Here is a 20,775-nt window from a genome sequence, read left to right as displayed (position 1 = left end):
AAGAGAATATTTCTTGTGTTGAGCATCAAAAGCGCATAGTGTCTTTTGGAGCCTAGAATTTTTTTTTTGTCACTTCTGATGCCATATATATAATATGTGTTCTATGGCATGTGTAGCTGCAGATACACATGCTATGCATTGCTTCCACCATCTAGTGCTGGGCTCGGTGTGTTTCAAGTTATATTTCGTTAAAGAAGTCTTTTCGGAGTCACAGGATCGAGTAACTCCTCCTCTCGGTCATACTGCGCATGGACATCGAGACCATTGTAGGATTGTTTTCTTTCCACTGTTGGGTTCGGACGTGTTTCTTCTCGCTCCGAGATTTCGAAACAGAAACCTTAGATAACTTTCTTTGACCGCCGGTATTGTTTTGATCGTGTTTCCACCCATAGTCAAACTGATAGTACAGTTGAAAACCAAACTTCACCCTTCTGGGCGCGAGCTCCCAACTCTGGCCTGTTTGGACCTACCACATCAAAGCCTGATGGATCGAACTCCATTACGATTTTGTCCCTGGTGCCACGCAAAATTTGTATGTGATCTGTGTCTCTCTCCTGATCACCGAGAAGAGGATTGTGAGGACTGTCGAATGTTTTGATCCAAGAAGACCCTGCATGACCGGAGAGCCAGGAAACTGGAAATGGCATCCAAGAGTACCGAGTATATCGACACCATGGAGGAAGAGCCGGTGCTGACAGCAGTTTCCATCCGGACACTGACTCTGAAGAAGACTCTGAGAAAAATAGACTTGTCACTGTCGGTCAGCACGTGAGTATGACTGCCCCTACACCCACTCATAAAAAGTCCTCGGAGGCCTTGGGTGCACTACTGTCAGAGAGCCATGGTTCAACCAGTATGAAAATACTTGTCGCCCGACCTTCGGGTTTGTCGTCGAAAAAGGCCACACCTCTTTCGATACCGGAGTCGAGCAAGTCCACCAAAAAGCTCAACTTCCAAACCGAGTTGGCGCTTACACTCTTCGGAGTCGAAGCCTCAATGTTCTGCCTCCGAGCTGAAACAACTGGCTGTATTTTCATGCCCGAAAAAATTGTCATCTTCGGAGCCGAAAAAGTATTCTTATTCAGAAGAACAAGGACTTTAGAGCCATCTTAAGCAGAGCTCCAAATCATATGGCGAACAGTCCTCTAAATCATCAAAACCATCTGAATTGGTTTCTGAGGACATGGAGATTTAACCTATTCTTGAAATCATGGACAATCAATGATCCATATCCATAAAGAGACTGGCAGAATAATTACTGCACCTCCTCTACAGACTAAAAGAAAGTTGGCTTTTCAGGAACATTTAGATACTGCTCCACCACCAGCAAAGATTTTCGTAAGGAAAGAGAAGACATTACCTATGCCTGCGTCTCTCCCACATTCGCCACACCTTTCTTTTTCACCACCACCCACTAGCCCACCAGCTTTGCCTTCAACAGCTCATTCACAGACGTATTCTCATGGTGATACGGTTGATCCTTGGGATCTGTCTGATCCAAATCCTATACCTGCTAATGACCCAGACTTATATCCTTCCAAACCTTCCCCACCAGAAGACACTACTGTATACACGGAGATCATTTATAGGGCAGCAGTGTACCATGGGGTACTTATGCACAGTGAGCCTTTGGAAGAGGATTTCATCTTCAATACCTTATCCTCTGTGCACTCACATTACCAGTGCCTCCCAGTGCTACCTGCCATGATAAAACATGCAGATGAGATATTCAGTGAGTCGGTTAAAGCTAGGGTTTTAACACCACGCATTGATAAGAAATATAAGCCTGCACCTACAGACCCTGCTTATATTACTCACCAGGTACCTCCAGACTCAGTGGTTATGAGTGCCGCTAGAAAAAGGGCCAATAGTTAGTCATCAGGGGATGCCCCTCCCCCTGACGTAGAGTAGGAAATTTGACGCTGCTGGCAAGAGGGTAGCTACACAAGCAGCTAACCAATGGCGAATTGCAAACTCACAAGCCTTGCTAGCAAAGTATGATAGAGCCCACTGTGACAAGATGGAGGAGCTATTACAACACCTCCCAAAAGAGCACCAAAAAAGAGCTCAACAAATTCAGGCCATAAGTAATAACCAAATACGGTCTGCCCTTGATGCTGCAGATACAGCAGCTAGAAGCGTCAATACTGCTGTCACCATACGCAGACACGCATGGCTACGTTCCTCTGGATTCAAGCAAGAAATACAGCAGGCAGTACTAAATATGCCTTTCGATTTATAAAAAAAATAAAAAAAATAAAAAAACACCCGTTGGGTCCTGAGGTTGACACCACAATAGAAAAACTCAGGAATGACTCGGACACTGCTAAAGCAATGGGAGCCTTATATACAACACCTTACAGAGGCTCCTTTCGTAGGTAGGCAGCAGTTTAGAGGATGACTCAAGCCACAATCCACAGAGGCTTCTACCTCCCAGTCTAAACAAGGGCAACAACAGCAGTATCAGAGAGGGGGATTTAGAGGATCTTATAGAGGCCAACATTTTAGAGCCAGAGGCAAATTCCAGGCCTCCAAACAAGTCACTACCCCATCAAAACAGTGACTTACTAAGCACACCACAGCCGCACACATCTCCTGTGGGGGGCACACTGCAGCAATTCTACTCCCAATGGCAAAATATCACTACAGACCAATGGGTACTTTCAATTATCCACAATGGTTATTGCCTAGAATTGATTTCTACCCCTCCAAACATTCCTCAACGTTATCACAGGTTGTCCCCAGAACATAATATTCTATTACAAGAAGAAGTACAATCGCTACTACTAAAAGAGGCAATAGAATTACTCCCAAAATCTCAACAAGGAACATGGGTATAATCACTATACTTCCTCATTCCCAAAAAGGATGGCACTCAGACCCATTCTAGATCTCGGACCACTAAATCTATATATCCTGTCAGAACACTTTCACATGGTAACTCTGCAGGACGTCAGACGACTACTACAAAAACAAGATTAAATGACTGCATTAGACCTCAAAGAAGTGTATTTCCATATACACATCCGTCCAGCTCACAGAAGATCCCTAAGGTTTGTGATAGCAGGAAAACATTACCAATTCAAAGTTCTGCCATTGGGCATAACAGCAGCTCCAAGAGTAGTCACAAAATGTCTAGCTGTAGTAGCAGCTTACCTAAGAAGACAACACATACATGTCTTTCCTTATCTAGACGATTGGCTAATAAAATCAAGCAATTTTATACAATGTCAACAACACACTCAGTACACAATAGAGACCCTACATACATTAGGGCTCACTCTCAACTACCAAAAATTCCATCTTCAGCCAGCACAGGTGCAACCTTACCTAGGTGCTATGCTCAATACGCAAAAGCCTTAGCCTATCCAAATACACAAGGGATACACGCTTTCCAAAATCTTATCCCACAAATGCAGCCAAATGAACATTACACTGTTAGATTTATTATGAAACTAATGGGAATGATGGCATCCTGCATAGCAGTAGTACTGTATGCAAGACTAAACATGAGAACGCTACAACAGTGCCTCTCACAGCAATGGTCTCAAGCACAGGGTCAGTTGCAAGATCTGGTGTTGTTAGACTGCCAAACGCAAAGGTCCCTTCAATGGTGGAATCTCAGCAATTTAATGATGGGGCAGTCATTTCAAGATCCTGTGCCTCAGACCACAATAACAACAGATTCACCAATGATAGGTTGGGGACCTCATCTCAACTCCCTTACCATTCAAGGGGAATGGGATTCAAAACAGTAAATTATCACATAAACCATTTACAATTATTAGCTGTGTTCCTTGCCCTAAAAGCGTTTCAACTACTTCCCAAACACAAGACTGTCTTGATAAAGGCAGACAATATGACTACCATGTATTACCTAAAGAAACAAGGTGGGACACATTCATCTCAGCAGTCCCTTCTAGCCCAAACAATATGGAAATGGGCAATTCACAGTCACATTCATCTACTAGCAGAATACATTCCAGGAATACACAATCAGCTAGCGGATCACCTAAGCAGAACACACCAACAGATACACGAATGGGATATTCACTTTCTGGTACTTCATCAGTACTTTCAAAAGTGGGGGACACCAGAAATAGACCTATTGGCAACAAGCAAATATGCAAAATGCCAAAACTTCGCATCCAGACACCCATACCCTCTGTCCAAGGGGCAATGCTTTATGGATAAACTGGTCAGGGATATTTGCTTATGCTTCCCCCCCTCTCCCACTACTTCCATTTCTGGTCAACAAACTGCGTCAGACCTAACTCACCATGATACTCATAGCCCCAACGTAGGCACAACAACATTGGTACACAACACTACTAGGCCTGTCAGTAGTACCTCACTACAAACTTCCATACAGACCGGTTTTGCCAACACAAAACAAAGGATAAACCAGACATCTAAATTCCAGTGCTCTCAACTTAGCGATTTGGCTCCTGAAGTCAAAGAATTTGGATACTTGCAACTTCCATTAAATGCATGGAAGTTCTCAAACAAGCATGCAAGCCTACAACTAGACAATGCTATGCTAGCAAATGGAAACCATTTGTTTATTATTGTCAATCTAAAAATACTGACCCACTTACAGCATGAATACAAGATATTGTATGCTCCCTACTTCATTTACAGAAGTCAAATTTAGCTTTCTCATCTATTAAAATTCATCTTGCTCCCATATCAGCATATTTGCAGACTATACAACATACCTCTCTTTAGAGTTCCAGCTATCAAAGCCTTCAATGAAGGACTAAAATGTATTTATTCCACCTAGAACACCACCAGTTCCTGCTTGGAATCTCAATAGTCAATAATCTCACAAGACTAACGGGCCCACCTTTTGAACCCATGCATTCCTGTGACATTCAATTTCTAACCTGGAAAGTTGCTTTCCTTGTAGCGATTACTTCACTAAGAAGAGTTAGTGAAATACAGGCATTCACTCTTGAGGAACCTTTTTTCCAAGTACACAAACATAAAGTTATACTTCAAACTAATCCAAATATTCTGCCAAAGGTTGTATCAATTTTTCACATAAACCAAACAGTGGAATTGCCAGTCTTCTTCCCACAGCCAGGTTCAACCCCAGAAATAGCCCTTCACACTCTTGACCTTAAAGGAGCTATAATGTATTATGTGGATAGAACAAAAGATTTCAGAAAAACTAAAAAGCTGTTTGGTGCCTTTCAACAGCCACATAAAGGTAATCCTATCTTTAAACAAGGATTAGCTAGTTGGATTGTTAAATGTATTCAAACATGTTACATTAAGGCAAAACAACAACTTTTGATCATACCTAAAGCTCATTCCACTAGGAAAAAAGGTGCCACTCTGGCATTTTTAGGAAACATACCAATAGCAGACATATGCAAAGCTGCCACATGGTATTCACCATATACATTTACAAAGCATTACTGTGTAGCTGTATTTTCAAAGCAACAGGCCACAGTAGGTCAAGCTGTACTAAGAACATTATTTCAAACAACTCCAACTCCTACAGGCTAGCCACCGCATTTTTTGGAGAGAGCAACTGCTTTGTAGTCTATGCATAGCATGTGTATCTGCAGCTACAAGTGCCATTGAACGGAAAATGTCACTTACCCAGTGTACATCTGTTCGTGGCATGTAGTACTGCAAGATTCACATGCACCCACCCTCCTCCCCGGAAGCCTGTATTTGTTGCAGTTTTCTTATTTGTACATATGTATATACATTTAAATTTGCATGGACATCTATTTTTGCTTACTATTTTTTATAGAACATTTATATTCTTACACTCTATCACTTCTTCCTACACCCTTTTGCCGGAAAACCATCTAACAATGGAGTCGATGCCCATGCACAGTATAACCGAGAGGAATAGTCACTCGATCCCATGACTCCGAAAAGACTTCTTTGAAGAAAAACAACTTGTAACACTTCGAGCCTAACACTAGATGGCGGAAGCAATGCATAGCATGTGAATCTGCAGCACTATATGCTACGAACAAAGGTACACTGGGTAAGTGAAATTTTCCATATATATATATAGTTGTGGTCTGTTTATTTAATATTTTTGGGTAATTACAATAACTTAAGACATGTCTGCCATAGATCAACATGTGGAAACATACGACCTATTAGTACGAAAGCAATGTACATACAGCAGTACCGGTAAGATGCTGTTGGAAAAAGGAAAAATATGCAATGGGTGCGCAGGTGCGCTCTGAGGTTACCTACATGTTAGCCTGTCTAACAGCAAAATTGACAGGCATACAAAGTTGGGAAAGAACAGAACAACATCAAAGCATAACAGTTCCTGGTCAGTGATGGTGAAATGCATTCAAGGACAAGGATGTTACTCCTCCTTCAGGTATCGGCGGGGTTTCGTTAGGGGGGGGGGGAATAGGGGTGAAGGGGGGTGGGGGAACCCAAGCACCCATTGAAGGTTTCAAATGGAGATTAGTAAAAGAGCTTGCAGCTTAAGTGGTGTCAAGCATGTATGTTCCAGTCGGATTAAGTAGTGGATTCAGTGGATGCCAGATATGCTGAAATTTAGCCTCGGTGTGTGCTAAGATGTGTGACAGTTGCTCCATCTCCATGGCATGCCATGGACTAGTGAACCACTGAGCCATGGAAGGTGCGGACCTTTGCTTCCACATTAGTGCAAAGAGCTGTTGTGCCGCATGAAACGTGGCTGATAAGCATCCAGTCAGTGTTGGTCATAGTGTGAGGGGGCATACACCAAGAATTGCCATGAGATAAGCGGCAGGGAGTAGAAATCTATATTGGCTTTAATGTATCCGAGGATTTCTTTCCAGTAAGTAGTGATGAGACTACATGACCGCTAAATATGACTGAAGTCTCCTACTACTACGCCACACCCCCAGCAGAGGAAGGATGTGGAGGGGTATATAGTGGAAAGGCGAGCCGGTCTATAATACCAATGATGCAGGAGCTCATATGCCGTCTCCCTAAGAGATAAGCTTCTATAGGTTTTGTGTATCTCCTGCCAAAGAACATCCCTATATTTCTTTTTACCTAGTTGAGGGGAAAAAAACTCAATGAGCTTTCAAAATAATTATTGTTAATTACAATAAATGTTTCTCTTTGCTTTTGTATAGGATTGCTCCATAAAAGATGCAGACAGTCCATTTGTCTTCAACCTGGGATCGCTGATGTCTAATTCTAGCTACACTGTCTCGGGCAATGGGAAGACATTCAAGGTAAAATACAACTTAGTGCATGACTTGTATTTATTTGGTTATTTTTTTGTCTAAATATTCATTGCAGCCTATTCCTACACCTAAACCCTAACCAGTTAACTGACTTTATACTACTTATTGTTTTAGCAGAGAATGCTTGATGTAAAGATTTAATATAAATTAAAGATCTCTCAGGATTTGTTATTAGCAATCTCCTGTGTTCTTTCTTCTGTCAGTGAATATGTATATGCTGTTTGAATGTGCTATAAAAGAATAGCATGTCAAACAAAATCCCACTAGAATGTGTAGTAGAAAAACATTATTCATTAGCTAACCTCCACACATACTCACAATAGCCCTTTAACAAATGATTTTGTGGCACAAGTGATACACGCTGTGATATTGAGGACTCCTAAGTTGACCATGTGGCACCCGATGTCTGAATCATGTGTTTTTGGTGGCCTCCTGTGCTTGTGTATTTTAGCATCTTTTTTTTGTTTTGTTTTTTTACACTTTTTTCTGAGTTTAAAAATGGCTGTTGGGTATTATCAGCAGTAGTGTCTGTGAGGAGACCTGGATGCTAGTTCACAAGAAGACATTTATTTGCGTTCATTCACTCTTCTAGTTTGCAGGTTAGCAGATGATTAATTTGCTATCTTAGACTAAACTTTTCCCTGCACTCTGATAAAGCTTGCGGCTTACACACAACACGAGTTCAGTGGGCTCCTTTACTCCCATTAGTCCATGTTCATCTATACAATTGAAAATGCAAGCCTGTGGTAGCTTTTCAGAAATTAAAGATGTAGTTATTTCTTTCCCACTAATCTCCACTTAATGACAGACATTTAAATAGAGGAGCAACAGAGTTAGGAGAATGAATCAGCTTATTTGTAGACCCACAGTACTGGTTAAGATATTTTTTTGTATGCATATCTACTGTTGTTATCTCTGATCTTCCTGACAAGAGTAAAACACATTTTTGTCTATCAGTCACAAGTCTAATATAGCATAAAATTACAGCTGTTGCTTAAAGTGAGATACCAAACAATATAACATATGAACGTAACTGGGAGCAGAGTATTAACAGTATTATAATATAAACAATACATTTGCAATGCTAAAATGTTATTCTAAATGTCAGACCCCTCCAATAGTGCCAGTAGGGGCGACTGGACTCCAAATGTTTTCTTTGAGGTTGTTTGCCTCTGCTGCCTTGGAGCCCATTGTTCTGTGGCTCTGGAAACTGAGCAAAGAGCAGCCCTTTCTGCACTTAACTCTCACATCTCAAGGTTGAGTAGTCACAGGCTTATAAGGGAAGTAGTGTCAGATATCAACAGTCAACCTTCAGACACAGTAACTTTAGTGTCCAGGCCAGTGTTTGTCTTTTAAGAAACTTGGTACACAGTTCAAGTGATCCTGCTTAAAATTCTCCTGTATTTCCTGTACCTGTTAGGTTCTCTCGTACTGATCCCACCTGGGTCACCAATGAATACGTGTTAGGTGTAGTGTCACTTCTCCCACAAGTTAAATGCGCACACAATTCACATTTCCCATATACCTCAGGTGGTGTAGTGGGTAACACAAAACTCCTTCTATGCTCTTCCAGAGCAGATCCAGGGATCTCTTCCCTTCTGTTGGCAGGACCCATGGCGGTTAAAGACCATCCCATGGGGCCATGGGGTAGGCCAGGTGTGGCCCGTGTCTCAATACACCAGCTGCCTTGCTTACTAATGCAGTGCTGCAGCCATGGCTCTTATGTGTCGGTGTGAAGCAAGCTGCTGCATCTCCATCTGATCACTGGCTGGGGCTTGCACTCCCTGGGCTATTTGGCCAGAGCAGGAAGACCCTGGACCATGGAAGATTCAACCTTCACAGGACCAGGCAGACTCAGTCTGTCTCTTAGCAGACCGGCGTCTAGGCACTAAGCCAGATGCTCAGCTCCTCCAGCATAAGGAGTATATTTCAGAGACCCTCTTACCTCTAGGAGGCAGGTTTTTAGTCAGCCACCAGACCTGGTCACTCAGTATTTCTTTGAGACCTCTGTGGAGCACTCTTCATTAGTCGTGAAGGAACTGGAACTGGAGCAAAGTGGGGTGGTTTTGGCCCCACTTTTATACTCCTTTTTTTTTTTTTTTGGATGGGATGTAGATCCACTGTTCCACTGTGGTTTGTGGTGAGTCCTTCTTCAAAGGTCCCTCTCAGGCTGCTCTCCAGACACACATTTAGTGTAGTCATGCCTCTAGTAGCAGGTATCAGGGACTGTCTGCAGATTGAAGCACACACATCACAATGAAATGGGAATATTCTGCACACCGCTGCGATGAGTCTCTCTGTAGCAGTAATCGGAGGTAAAACTAATCAACAGCCCCTTGTTAACAAAAGACCTTATGGAATCGCTAGAGTCATCCCTGTCTCCATGCACCTCCCTTGATTGTTCCGGTCTGCATCCACCAGCCAAAGGAATGTAGGCAATACACTTCCACTGTCTAGGGAAGTTCTGCAGATCTTCCATCTTGTGGTATCCACACTTGAGCCCACAGGCTTTAGTACTCAGGCTCACTATCAAACAGAGCCCTACTCTTGCTACAACTAAAGGTATAAAGTAGACCAAGGCAAATATAAACTGCACTTTTAGTTTTTTGATACACTACCTCGCAAGTACCTAAACACACTTGAGGTCCAGTCCTCACAACGCATCGATCCTCACAGAGATGGTGGTTGTCTGGGTCTCTCAGGGTTTATCCAAGCTATGAGAACCGATCTGGTCCTCAAAGCATTTGTTAAAAATTGACTGTAATGAAGTGTGTATTTACTATTCTAATTCCACACGCACTTTGATAGTAGGGTGGATTATAAAGCGAATCGAGACAAATATAACTGCATTTTTAGTATTTTGATACACCTGCTTCAAACTACTTAATCACACTATGGGAATCGGTCCTCATAATGCACCAGTCTGAACAAAGGTTACTGTTTTTCTTGGTCTGTCAGGGTTTGCCCATGTTATGAGGACCAATCTGGTCCAAACAGCTTGGGCTACAGATATCCACACACTCCTCCTTCCCCCTCATCCCTCCTCCTTCCTTGTTCCTCCCTCGCTTCTCTTCCCTCCCTCCTTCCCATCCCACTCTTCTCTCCCTCACCCTCCTCTTCCCTTCCTTCTTTTCCCTACCTCCTTCTCTGCTCTTCACCCTCTCCTTCCTCTGCTCTTCACCCTCTCGCTCCTCTATCCTCCCTTGTCCCTCCCTCCATTCCTCCCTTCTCATTCCCTCTTGACTCCCTCCTCCCTCTTGCCTCCCGCTTCCCTTCTCCCTTCTTCCCTCCTCTTTCCTCCCTCCCTGCCACTTCCATCCTCCTCCCCCCTCCTCCCCCCAAGATGCCAGTGCATAGTTGTAGGCATAAACAAAACAGCGGATCTTTAAACAAGAAGCGGATTAAAAAAAGAGTCTGGTCACACTATTAATCTCAAAGCATGCCTTGCACCCCTATACGTGCTATTCCCAGGACAGGAACAAAAGTCCTCTGCCCACTATGATGGCATGCTTGGTGTTGCCTTCCAGTTTACAGTGCAGGTCCAGGACCTCTTATAAGTCTCTGCTCACACTGAGATTAGCTGGACGCTAGAGCAATATTAAAACTTTATACCACAAATACACCTGGGTGGACCCTCTGGGAAGAGGAAAACTTCTGTACAATGCAGGGGACTGTCCAGTCTCCTCATTAAATATTTAAAGGAAATACAATCATTAATCTCAACTGTTTGGTTTTCAGTGAAGCGTTCTGGTGCTGTCTTGGTTTTGCTGCACTGTTTAAAAATGTAAAATATATAAACATTTCCTTCAGCAATTTATGCATGAATTGATAAAACGCAATTATTAGACAAATGAATGTAAATGCTAAATACACCAAAATCCCAATGACTGAAAAACATGCAACAAAATTAAATTGACACAGCCGGAGTCAGTATACACGAAGTAGAAAGTGCATTAGCCTCCACTATGTCCTACTACTGAGTTGATAGGGTCTAGTTCTTCGGCACTTTCTAGTCTAAATAAAGTCTCCCAAACAAACTCTGCAACACAATATATAATCCTCTTTGATTGATCCTCCATACAAAATTTGCAAATCTCTTTGCATGTGTGAACTTTTTAGTCCCTGAAAATCATTCTGGTAACATGAGGTTAACTTTGTCAGGCCTGGGCGGACATTTAAAATATGTATCCTGGTGAACAAAGATAGCAGTGCTTATTGGAGAGATGGGAGAATTTCAATTTCCCGTGGTATACCAACAAGTCGACCTGGTGAAATAAATTTTCATACAGAGCTTACAAATAGAGGGTCGCAATCGAGAAGTAAGGTAAATTTGTGAGAGTAACTGTTGATGTGTACAAATTAAGGTTGGACACAAATTTAGTTTGTTTAATGCTCCATATCCATCAAGACACTCATCTTCCTTGCACTGAAACAAAATGAACTTGTTGTTAACTTGATCAATTCAAGGCCAGGAGGAGGTTATACTTTGATAAATAGGTGTTGGGATTGCAAAATATGTCTGAAGAAGAGAGCATGCAGTCCCTCCAGACAATGAGTTTATACTGAAAGTTGATTTTCAGTTTAACACAACACTCACCCAATCCTCAACAGTTAATACTGACATCCGTTGTCTTCTGAAGAAAGACCTGGTATCCATAGGAAAAATGGAAACCTTAAATTCAGGAGATATGCTGTCACGTGTACATTTAATATTAGATTTTGTGCAAATTAAAATGCATTTCTGACTTATTTCCACCTAAAGGACAAGGTTGCACTTTATCTTGTCCATTTCTCTTGGATCGTTTCAAACAGCTTAGTAGTCAAAAGGAATCGGTTTGCAAATCAACTACAATTGTCATGCATGCACTGACTCACAAACTTGATACATATCTTAATAGAAATTGAGTTCATGGTGTACACACAGCTACGGAAGGAACGTGGCCTAAAAGACTCCTCTTTTACTTTTCATTTGAGTCAATATATTTAGTCCCACGTTCATCATACAGGCTTGAATGAAAAATATTTCTGAACCAATTTTCTCTATACTCTATAGTGCACTTTTTCTTGTGTTTGCACCAGATAGCAATTTGGCACAATTATTTATTCATCTACCTTTATCGAAATATTTGTACAGAAATTCTGTTAGAACGACTTATTTTTACTCTAAATACAAACTCATTGAGGACTGAAAACTGATAGTGGTGTTTAAAATCAAAGCTAGCACTGCTTTGCAACTGTCCTTGAAATTTAACCACAGACCTGATTAGAGTGTTAAGCCATTGTTTCACTCGCTTCACTCGCTCCATAATCTCATTGATGTGCAGACTAGAAGGAAACATACAGAACATAGCCATACATTGTTGCTGTCCAGCTGAAAGCTCTGCTTCGTGTGGCCATTTTTTACTGACTTACTTGTAACATGCTTCACTAAGGGATTGAATTACTTCTTTCACCAAATTATAGAGCGTTTTCAACAAGATAAATGAATATACCAGAATAAACAACTTGTCCATATCAGTAGAAGCACTGTAGTGGACCTACTTCTTCACTGTCAACTGTATTTAAAGTGTTTCAGGGCTTGTGCTCTAGGGAAATTGGATAAACAGCAGTACAGCATTACAATAGTAAGTCTCAGACCTAACCAGTGACCAGCAACATGACGCCTTAGTCTACCTTGCCTAAACCAATGACTTGCTGTTCGGCCAACTGATCAACAGCCCATTCAAGTGACTCCAGTTATTGCTTGGCCGCTACCTATCCAGTGGCAGGATTCCACAGCCTTCCACAGTAACATTTATTTTATCCCAGTGACTCCTGGCTTTGTAACTCCCCAACGGTCTCAGTTACTTGTTTCCTGGCCAAGCGGTATCTCTCACCTCCAGTGCAGCGTAGAACCCCCCCCTCCCCCCCGAGAATCTTATTCTCCTGGAAACCTCATTTATAAGATTACTCCCTTTATGAAGATCCTTTCAGACTCCAGACTGGTCAGGAAAACTTTTCCTGAGCAGTAGCTCACCAGTGCTGACAGGTGGCTTTACGTGGCTTCCGCCATTAGTTTGCCCATTGGCCTTGACAGTTGCTCACTGGTATCAGTTCCTTTTCATTTACATTTATGGTACAAAGAGCAGCATATGCTTTAGAATTCATCCTGCCCTCTGCAGAGGCTAAGTCTAACACTAATCATACAGCCTCTTCTTCTATGGCGTAGTCCCTGCTCCCTTTTAGTGAGGATCTTTGAGAGCCTTTCATAGCTGCATTGCAGAAACCCTTATTGGGCCCAGCAGTCCATAGGCTAATAGACAGACAACATAGTCTTGCCACAGCTGACTCGTGTTTGCTGTCATCTCTCCTGTTGTTGGAAATTCTAAAACTTCAAGCTTCTTCCTGGAAATGGAACTCAAATGTCATTCCCACTTCTCCTCCAGATAGCTAATCAAATTTACTTTGGGTTGTAATGTATTCACCTCAGGTAGCCTTGCTGTCTGAATAGCAATTTCCACTTGTAACTTGCATTTTGGGTCAGTATTTCCATGCCTTGTGAAAATTGGCAAGACTTAAGATCATCAGTCTGCAAGACTATATAAAAAAAAATTACTTGTTTGGTCAGCAGCTGTTAGGATGCCTCTCAAATGACCATGAAGTGTGGCTTAATCTCTGGGAATATTTTGGATCAATCTATGTTCACAACTGTCATGCTGCCACAGAACATATGGATGTCTTCGACTGACTTCTCGGACGATGTCCAGGCAAATCTTATGGACATGCCCTTCAATGGAGAATTGGTATCTAGAGAAAAGGCTGACTCACCCTGGGAATGCCTCAAAAATAGCAAAGCTACACCTTGGTCATTGGGCCTGACTTCCCCAGTGAGGGATTTCTACCATCATCAAAGATTGTTTCAGGGCTATTCCATGAGAAAACAGTGCAGACAAAGAGAATCTGTCAATTGATCTTGACATGCCTTTTTGAGCAGGTGTGGCTCTAAAGGACACTAGCAACAGTTGCAGTAACTCCCCTCATCTGCTAGCTGTGCTGCCTTAAAACGTCTCTACCTGATAGAGTCTTCTAGTTGCAGATTCCGTACCTTAGAATTTCCCCCAAGTGTCAGACTGGATCCGGAGATTTTTCTTCGAGCAGTACCCTAGCACGCTGTCAGGTGGCATCAGTCGACTCCTTGTCCGTCGTTGGCATCCTGGTGGAGTGATGCCGTCTGGGTCGTATATAGGCGCCACCTCAGCATAGTGACATCAGTTCTTTTCTTTCCGCGTCACGTGCTGATCTGGAGAAAACCTACCCTGGTCATTTTTTGACTGAATTAGACCCTTTGGTTGAGTTTTTGTGGTGACCATTGGTGCGCCTAAGATGTCCCTGAAGTCTGGGTTCAAGCCTTGCAAGGCCTATCAACGTATGGTGTCAGTAACGGACCTGCATCGGGTCTGTTTGTGGTGTCAAGAGCGCGACCATGACCCGAAGTCGTGCTCTGAGTGCCAGGCAATGCACCCAAACACTTTGAGGGAGCGGTCTCTGAAGCTCATGGCGGCCCGGCGCTCGACTCTGCATTGTTCACGGTCTCGCTCGAGAGGAAGTTCTCAAGACTTCTTGCGGCATCAACAACACTCGTCGTCCTCAAAATCTTCGGGTAAGAAAAAAAAAGAAATCTAAGAAGACCAGGCATTCTTCAACTTCACTGCGTCGCTTGGGTGATGCGACCAGGAGGAGCGTTGACGCTCCAGGCCTCCGTCTGCGGTGCTTACCTTTGGGTCCGCTCCGTGCCTCTGAGTTTCTGGGAGCCGGGGCGACCCCTGCTCAGCTCAAGGAGTTTTGAGGTTATGCGCCTCATATTTGGGCAGTCCGACCCCCCTGCAGCACCTTTAGGGCCTGGGAGTTTGGATGAGGGCCCTGCGGGTTCTGCGCCGGTGGCTTCGGCCTTTGCCGCAAGGTTCCCTCCAGATCCGTTACTGGATCAGTGTCGATGCTGGTGGTACCATTGCACCCTTCCCCGACACCGGCTAGGTCGTCGACATTCCTGACATCAGTTGTGCCCATGATTGTCATCAACCTGACCCTTATCCCCGATGACCCGAAGCAGGAACAGCATCAGCCAACAACGCTTTCAACTTCGATGGGGCCTTCTCATCCCAGGTTGGATTTGGACCCTTATTACACTGGGTACAAATACGAGGAAGGATTGGAGGAGAAGCTGGACCCTTTAGAATACCAGCTAGATAACCCCAATTTGACTCCGCACAGGAATTGGGCGAGGCTAGTGGTCTGGATACTTCTCCAGATGTCGGCATACTTTTTCCTCCTACCGTGGCCATGGCAGAAGAAGCCTCTTATTGTGTGGTGGTCAGTAGTGCGGCTGAGGTCCTTGGCCTAGAGCTGCCCACTGTAGCGGTCAGGACAAATCTCCTGATGGAAGTGCTTCAACCTAGGGCTTCCACCTCAGAGCCTCTCCTCCCCTTCAATGAAGCTCTCACTGATGTCCTTCTGGGTACTTGGTCCAGACCCAGTACAAGGGCTCCTATGAACAGGACAATCGCTTGCCCCCACAGGCCCGCTCTGAAAGACCCTAAATTCCTGTCCCAACAACCTATGCCTGAGCCTTGTCATCCAGGCATCCTCGTCATCTGGCAAATTCCCTTCCGCTCCCCTGGATAGGGAATCAAAGAGACTGGGCTAGCTTGGGAAGAAGATGTTTTCTTCCTCCAGTCTGGCATTACAGTCTGTGAACACTGCATGCCTTTTTGGCCGGATGCGGTTGTGCAAGTTCTACTGCAGATCCCAGAGGAGGCCTAGGCTATTGTCTCAAGCCGTTGCTGATGGGAGAGATGCAGCTAAGTTCACCATTCGATGTGTACTGGACACAACCAGCTCTCTCGGTAGATCGGTTGCGTTGATGGTGGCCTTGAGATGCCACGCCTGGTTGAGGACATCTGTTTTTTTGGGTGATGTCCAACAGACCCTCATGGACATGCCCTTTGATGGCATCTGTCTCTTTGGGGCAAGGCGGCATCGGCGCTTGACAGGTTTAAGGAGTCCCGGGCTACAGCTTGGTCCCTTGGCCTCTCGGGTTGCCCCCTGCTCCTGCAAGTCCATCTTTCCTCCCTTACATGTCCACGGAAGGGGCTCCCTCTCATGTCCCTTTTCCAGCCACTGTGCCACCCACGCTGCTCAGCCCCTTTGTGGCTGGGGATGTGGAATCCCACCAGCTCGTGGGACAGGGAATCAGAGGTCTGCCCAGTCCACCCAAGCCCTTGCTACAGTCTCCAAACCTTCCTAGTCTGTAACCCCCTCATATACCAGTTGGTGGCAGGATTCGCCATCTTCTGCCCCTCTGGGAGACCATCACAAAGGACAGGTGGGTTTTGCAGATCGCCCAGAGGGGCTACTACCTCCCCTTCCAGACTCCCCCACCGGTCATGCCTCCATCTTACGGCCCCTTACCGGAGGATCATCTGGCACTGCTCCGTGAGGAAGTCATGGCTCTCTTGGTCAAGGGGGCCATAGAGAGGGTCTGTGCGCCAGAAGTAGGTTGTGGTTGTTAATCCCGACATTTTCTGGTGCCCAAAAAGGACAGGGCTTACATCCTATCCTAGACCTTTGAGCCCTCAATCTCTTCCTCAAGAAGAAGTTCAAAATGCTCACTGTAGCTCAGGTCTTATCTGCCTTGGACCCAGGAGACTGGATGGTAGAGTTGGACTAGCAGGACACTTATTTCCATAGTCCCGTCCTGCCTGCTCACAGGCGCTACCTATGATTCGTAGTATGTAACGAACATTTTCAATTTACTGTGCTCCCTTTAGGCCTTACCAGCGCTCCTCAGGTGTTCACAAAAGTGATAGCGGTGGTTGTAGCTCCTCTACGCAGGTTAGGGGTTTCAGTCTTCCCATACCTCGAATACTGGCTCGAAAGCCATCTCCCACCTTCAGACTACGGCGAACCTCCTGCACACGGTGTGGTTCTCTATAAACATTCCGAAGTCATACCTGTCTCCCTCTCAGACATTCCCTTTTATCAGGGCTGTTCTGGACACATTGCAGTTTCGGACCTATCCTCCTGAAAAGCAAGTCCAGGATATTCAGGCTATGATTCAGATGTTTCAGCCTCTATCCTGGATTTCGGTGAGAAATACTCTGAGTCAGCTGGGCCTCATGGCATCCTGCTAGTGATACATGCCAGATGGCATATGCTGGCTCTGCCGTGGAACTTGAAGTTCCAGTGGGCGCAGCATCTGTGAAATCTCTCCGACATGGTCCAGATCTCGGAGGGGACTGCAAAAGATCTGCAGTAGTGGCCTTCGAATCAGTTTGGGGTCAAAGGCCGATCCCTCTCCTTTCCCCAACCAGATCTGACAGTAGTGACAGACGTGTCACTCCTGGGAAGGGGCTGCCACATAGCAGAAGCGCAGATCAGAGGCCTCTGGTCTCTGGTGGAGTCTGTACTCCACGTCAACCTTCGGGAGCTCCGGGCGATCAGGCTTGCATTGAAAGCATTCCTTCCCTCTCTCTCAAAGGGAAAGTAGTGCATGTCTTCACAGACAAGACTGCCGCCATGTGGTACTGCAACAAACAGGGCGGAGTAGGGTCATGGACTGTTTGTCAAGAGACTGCGCCTCTGGAAATGACTGGCACATCAAGGCATATCCCTGGTGGGTCAACATCTGACAGGATCTCTGAGCTGTTGATGCGTAATCAATCACAAATGGCATCTCCATCTTCAGGTGGCGCAAGGTCTCTTTCACAAATGGGGAGAGCCTTGGTTAGATCTGTTCATCTCTGTAGAGAATGCACAATATCAGCTGTTTTGCTTGTTGGAGTTTCCAAGGCAGTACTCGCTCAACGCTTTTGGTCTTGAGTGGAACTCAGGCCTTCTATACTCCTTCCCGCCTATACCACTTCTGTCCAGAGTTTTAAAGAAGATCAAGAACGACTGGGTCCAAGTAATCCTTGTGGCTCCAGACTTGGCAAGGAGAGTATGGTAACCAGAGCTATTGAGCTTGCCCACTGATCCTCCAGTCAGACTTCCTCTTCAGGAAGATCTTCTGTCGCAGCAATAGGGGAGGGTTCTCCATCCGAACCTGTCCATTCTTCTCCTTCATGTGTGGCGATTGAGCAACAGCAGTTGGTGGCTTTTGACCTTCCAACCAAAGTCTGTGAGGTTATCTTGGCTGCCAGGCGTCCCTCCACCAAAACGGTATACGCCTGTTGTTGGTATAAATTTGCAGCATGGTGCACGAACAAGTTTCTTGATCCCCTCTCTGCTACTCTCTCCGAGGTTCTTCTGTTCATCCTGTCTTTAGCCCATCAGGGCACTGCATTGGGCACTCTTAAAGGTTACTTGTCGGCTATCACAGCCTTCCTAAGTTTGCCAGATCATCCTTCTCTTTTTAAGTCTCCTCTTGTGGATAGATTCCTTAAGGGAATCCTTAAGTGAACCCATTTGTTTCCTCCCACTCCATTTGTCATGCCTCAGTGGGACCTTAATCTTGTCCTTACTTATCTGATATGTGCTCCCTTTGAGCCATTACACAACTGTTCTTTGCAACTCCTTACTATTAAAACTGCATTTCTTGCAGCTGTCATCTCTGCTCAGAGGGTGAGTGAGCTTCAGGCTCTTTCTTCTAAACCCCTATTCTTGTCTGTTTTCCCTGACAAGGTGGTGCTCCATACAAGGGCCTCCTTCCTTCCCAAAGTGGCCACTTCCTTTCATGTAGGCCAATCCATCACTTTGCCTACTTTTTACGCACCCCCACATCTTTCTCATGAAGAGGAGAGACTCCACCGTCTGGATCCAAAAAGAACGTTGGTGTTCTACCTTAATCGTACCAAAGGTTTCTGGGTGGTTGATCAACTGTTGGATATGTGGGTGCGAAGAAAGGGAAGGCATTGCAGAAGCGTACCATCTCACGATGGGTGCTTCTTTGCATCAAAATGTGCTACGCTTTGGCTAAGAAGAAAACCCCTGAAGGTCTACATGCTCATTCCACCAGAGCAACTGCTGCTACCACAGGATACAAAGTATTACTGTCTGGACAGACAGGTCCGCAGAGACGGCTACTTTGGTCGTTCGGTCCTGGAGGACTTTCTAGTATGGTCTTGGTTTGCAGCCCACCACCAAGGATGCTATTGCTTAGGGTATCTATTCTAAGGTAAGGGACCTGCAACTAGAAGTCTCTATCAGATGAACAAGTTACTCACTTTCGCTAATGATTTATCTGGTAGAGACATATTCTAGTTGCAGATTCCTTTCTGACCTACCCATCTTCCACGCTTGCGAACTGATTTCTAGGGACATGGATTACCATTTCAGGGCCTTAGTTTTGGCGCACTATTCTCTGTGTTCTTCATGACTCTGCAAAAGTTGTGAAAAGAAACTGATGTCACTACTCCAAGGCGGCACCTATATACAACCCTGACGTCATCACGGTGACCACAACACCAACGACAGATGCGGAGTCGACTGACACCACCTGACAACATGCAAGGGTACTGCTCGAAGAAAAATCTCCAGATCCAGTCTGACGCCTAGGGGAAATTCTAAGGTAAGGAATCTGCAACTAGTATAGGTCTCTACCAGGAAAATCGTTACTGAAGGTAAGTAACTTGTTCGACTATCTCCGATTTTATACCACTGTCTTCTGTTAAGGGAGAAGGCCCAAATCAGGATAGGATCACGACCAATCTCTGGACCATAAAGCTAATCACTAGGGGCTGCTCCCTACCTTTTCTGACCTTCCCTTTCATATTATCCTTCTTCCACCAGGATGTGCTCTTTTACTCGCAAATCATTGGAGGCAGAATTTGATGCCCTGCTTAACAAAGGGCCATAGTGTGGGTGCTTCTGTGGGAAAAGGGCACAGGATTATACTCCTACTTCTTGCTCCCAAAGGAGGACAGAGGTCTGAGACCCATTCTGGATCCCTGCCTTCTAAAGTTGCTCATTAGCAGGACAAGTTCAAGGTTCTGTCCCTAAGCTAAGCCTTGCTGGCTTTGTATGCAGGGGATTGGTTGGTGTCCCAGGATCTCCAGCAAGAATTACACTATAATGTTCCAATCATCCCTACCCACAGATGTTACTTAAAGTTCACCATGTGCTTCGAACACTATAGGTTCACGGTCGTGTCACAGGGAATGACAACTGCACCATGTATCTTTAAGAAAGCCAGGCATTCATTTTTCACTGACTGCCAGCTGTCCATGTATTACTGTGCCTATGTAAGTGGCTGATTAAAGTGTAGTTCCAGGTTATGGTTAAGCAACCTTACATACAAGAGGGAAAGAAAGATGAGGCTTAACCGCATGCCATGCTAGCCCCAATTCATATCACTCACACATATGGTGCATGGCACTCCTTATATCCTTAGCGTAAAGCACTTTATTTCACAAAATCTCGACTGTTGTGATCCTTCCTACTCCATGATTTTCCAGAAATCTCAAAGATTTGGATGAGGTGGGTTCACGTAATGTGACATGCTTCATCATTGGCCCCCTCATCCCACCCTGGTAAGGTGATACTACCAGGGCAGACTCCACCTCAATTGGGGCTA

The 20,775-nt window shown here is 44.7% G+C and overlaps 1 protein-coding gene across 1 annotated transcript in view; it reads left to right on the top strand.

Moving 5' to 3' along the window:
• The window catches only part of IGF2R (insulin like growth factor 2 receptor), a 1,086,527-nt gene that overhangs the window by 485,647 nt on the left and 580,105 nt on the right, over window positions 1-20,775 (top strand). The window contains exon 21 of the mRNA XM_069235138.1: window positions 7,113-7,214. Within this exon, the coding sequence (XP_069091239.1) occupies window positions 7,113-7,214 (102 nt within the window). The remainder of the gene's footprint in view (window positions 1-7,112; window positions 7,215-20,775) is intronic.

The sequence above is a fragment of the Pleurodeles waltl genome, chromosome 5 (assembly GCF_031143425.1).
Source record: "Pleurodeles waltl isolate 20211129_DDA chromosome 5, aPleWal1.hap1.20221129, whole genome shotgun sequence".
Lineage (NCBI taxonomy): Eukaryota > Metazoa > Chordata > Amphibia > Caudata > Salamandridae > Pleurodeles > Pleurodeles waltl.
The sequence above is the reverse complement of the archived record's forward strand: the minus strand, read 5'-3'. Positions and strand labels throughout refer to the sequence as shown.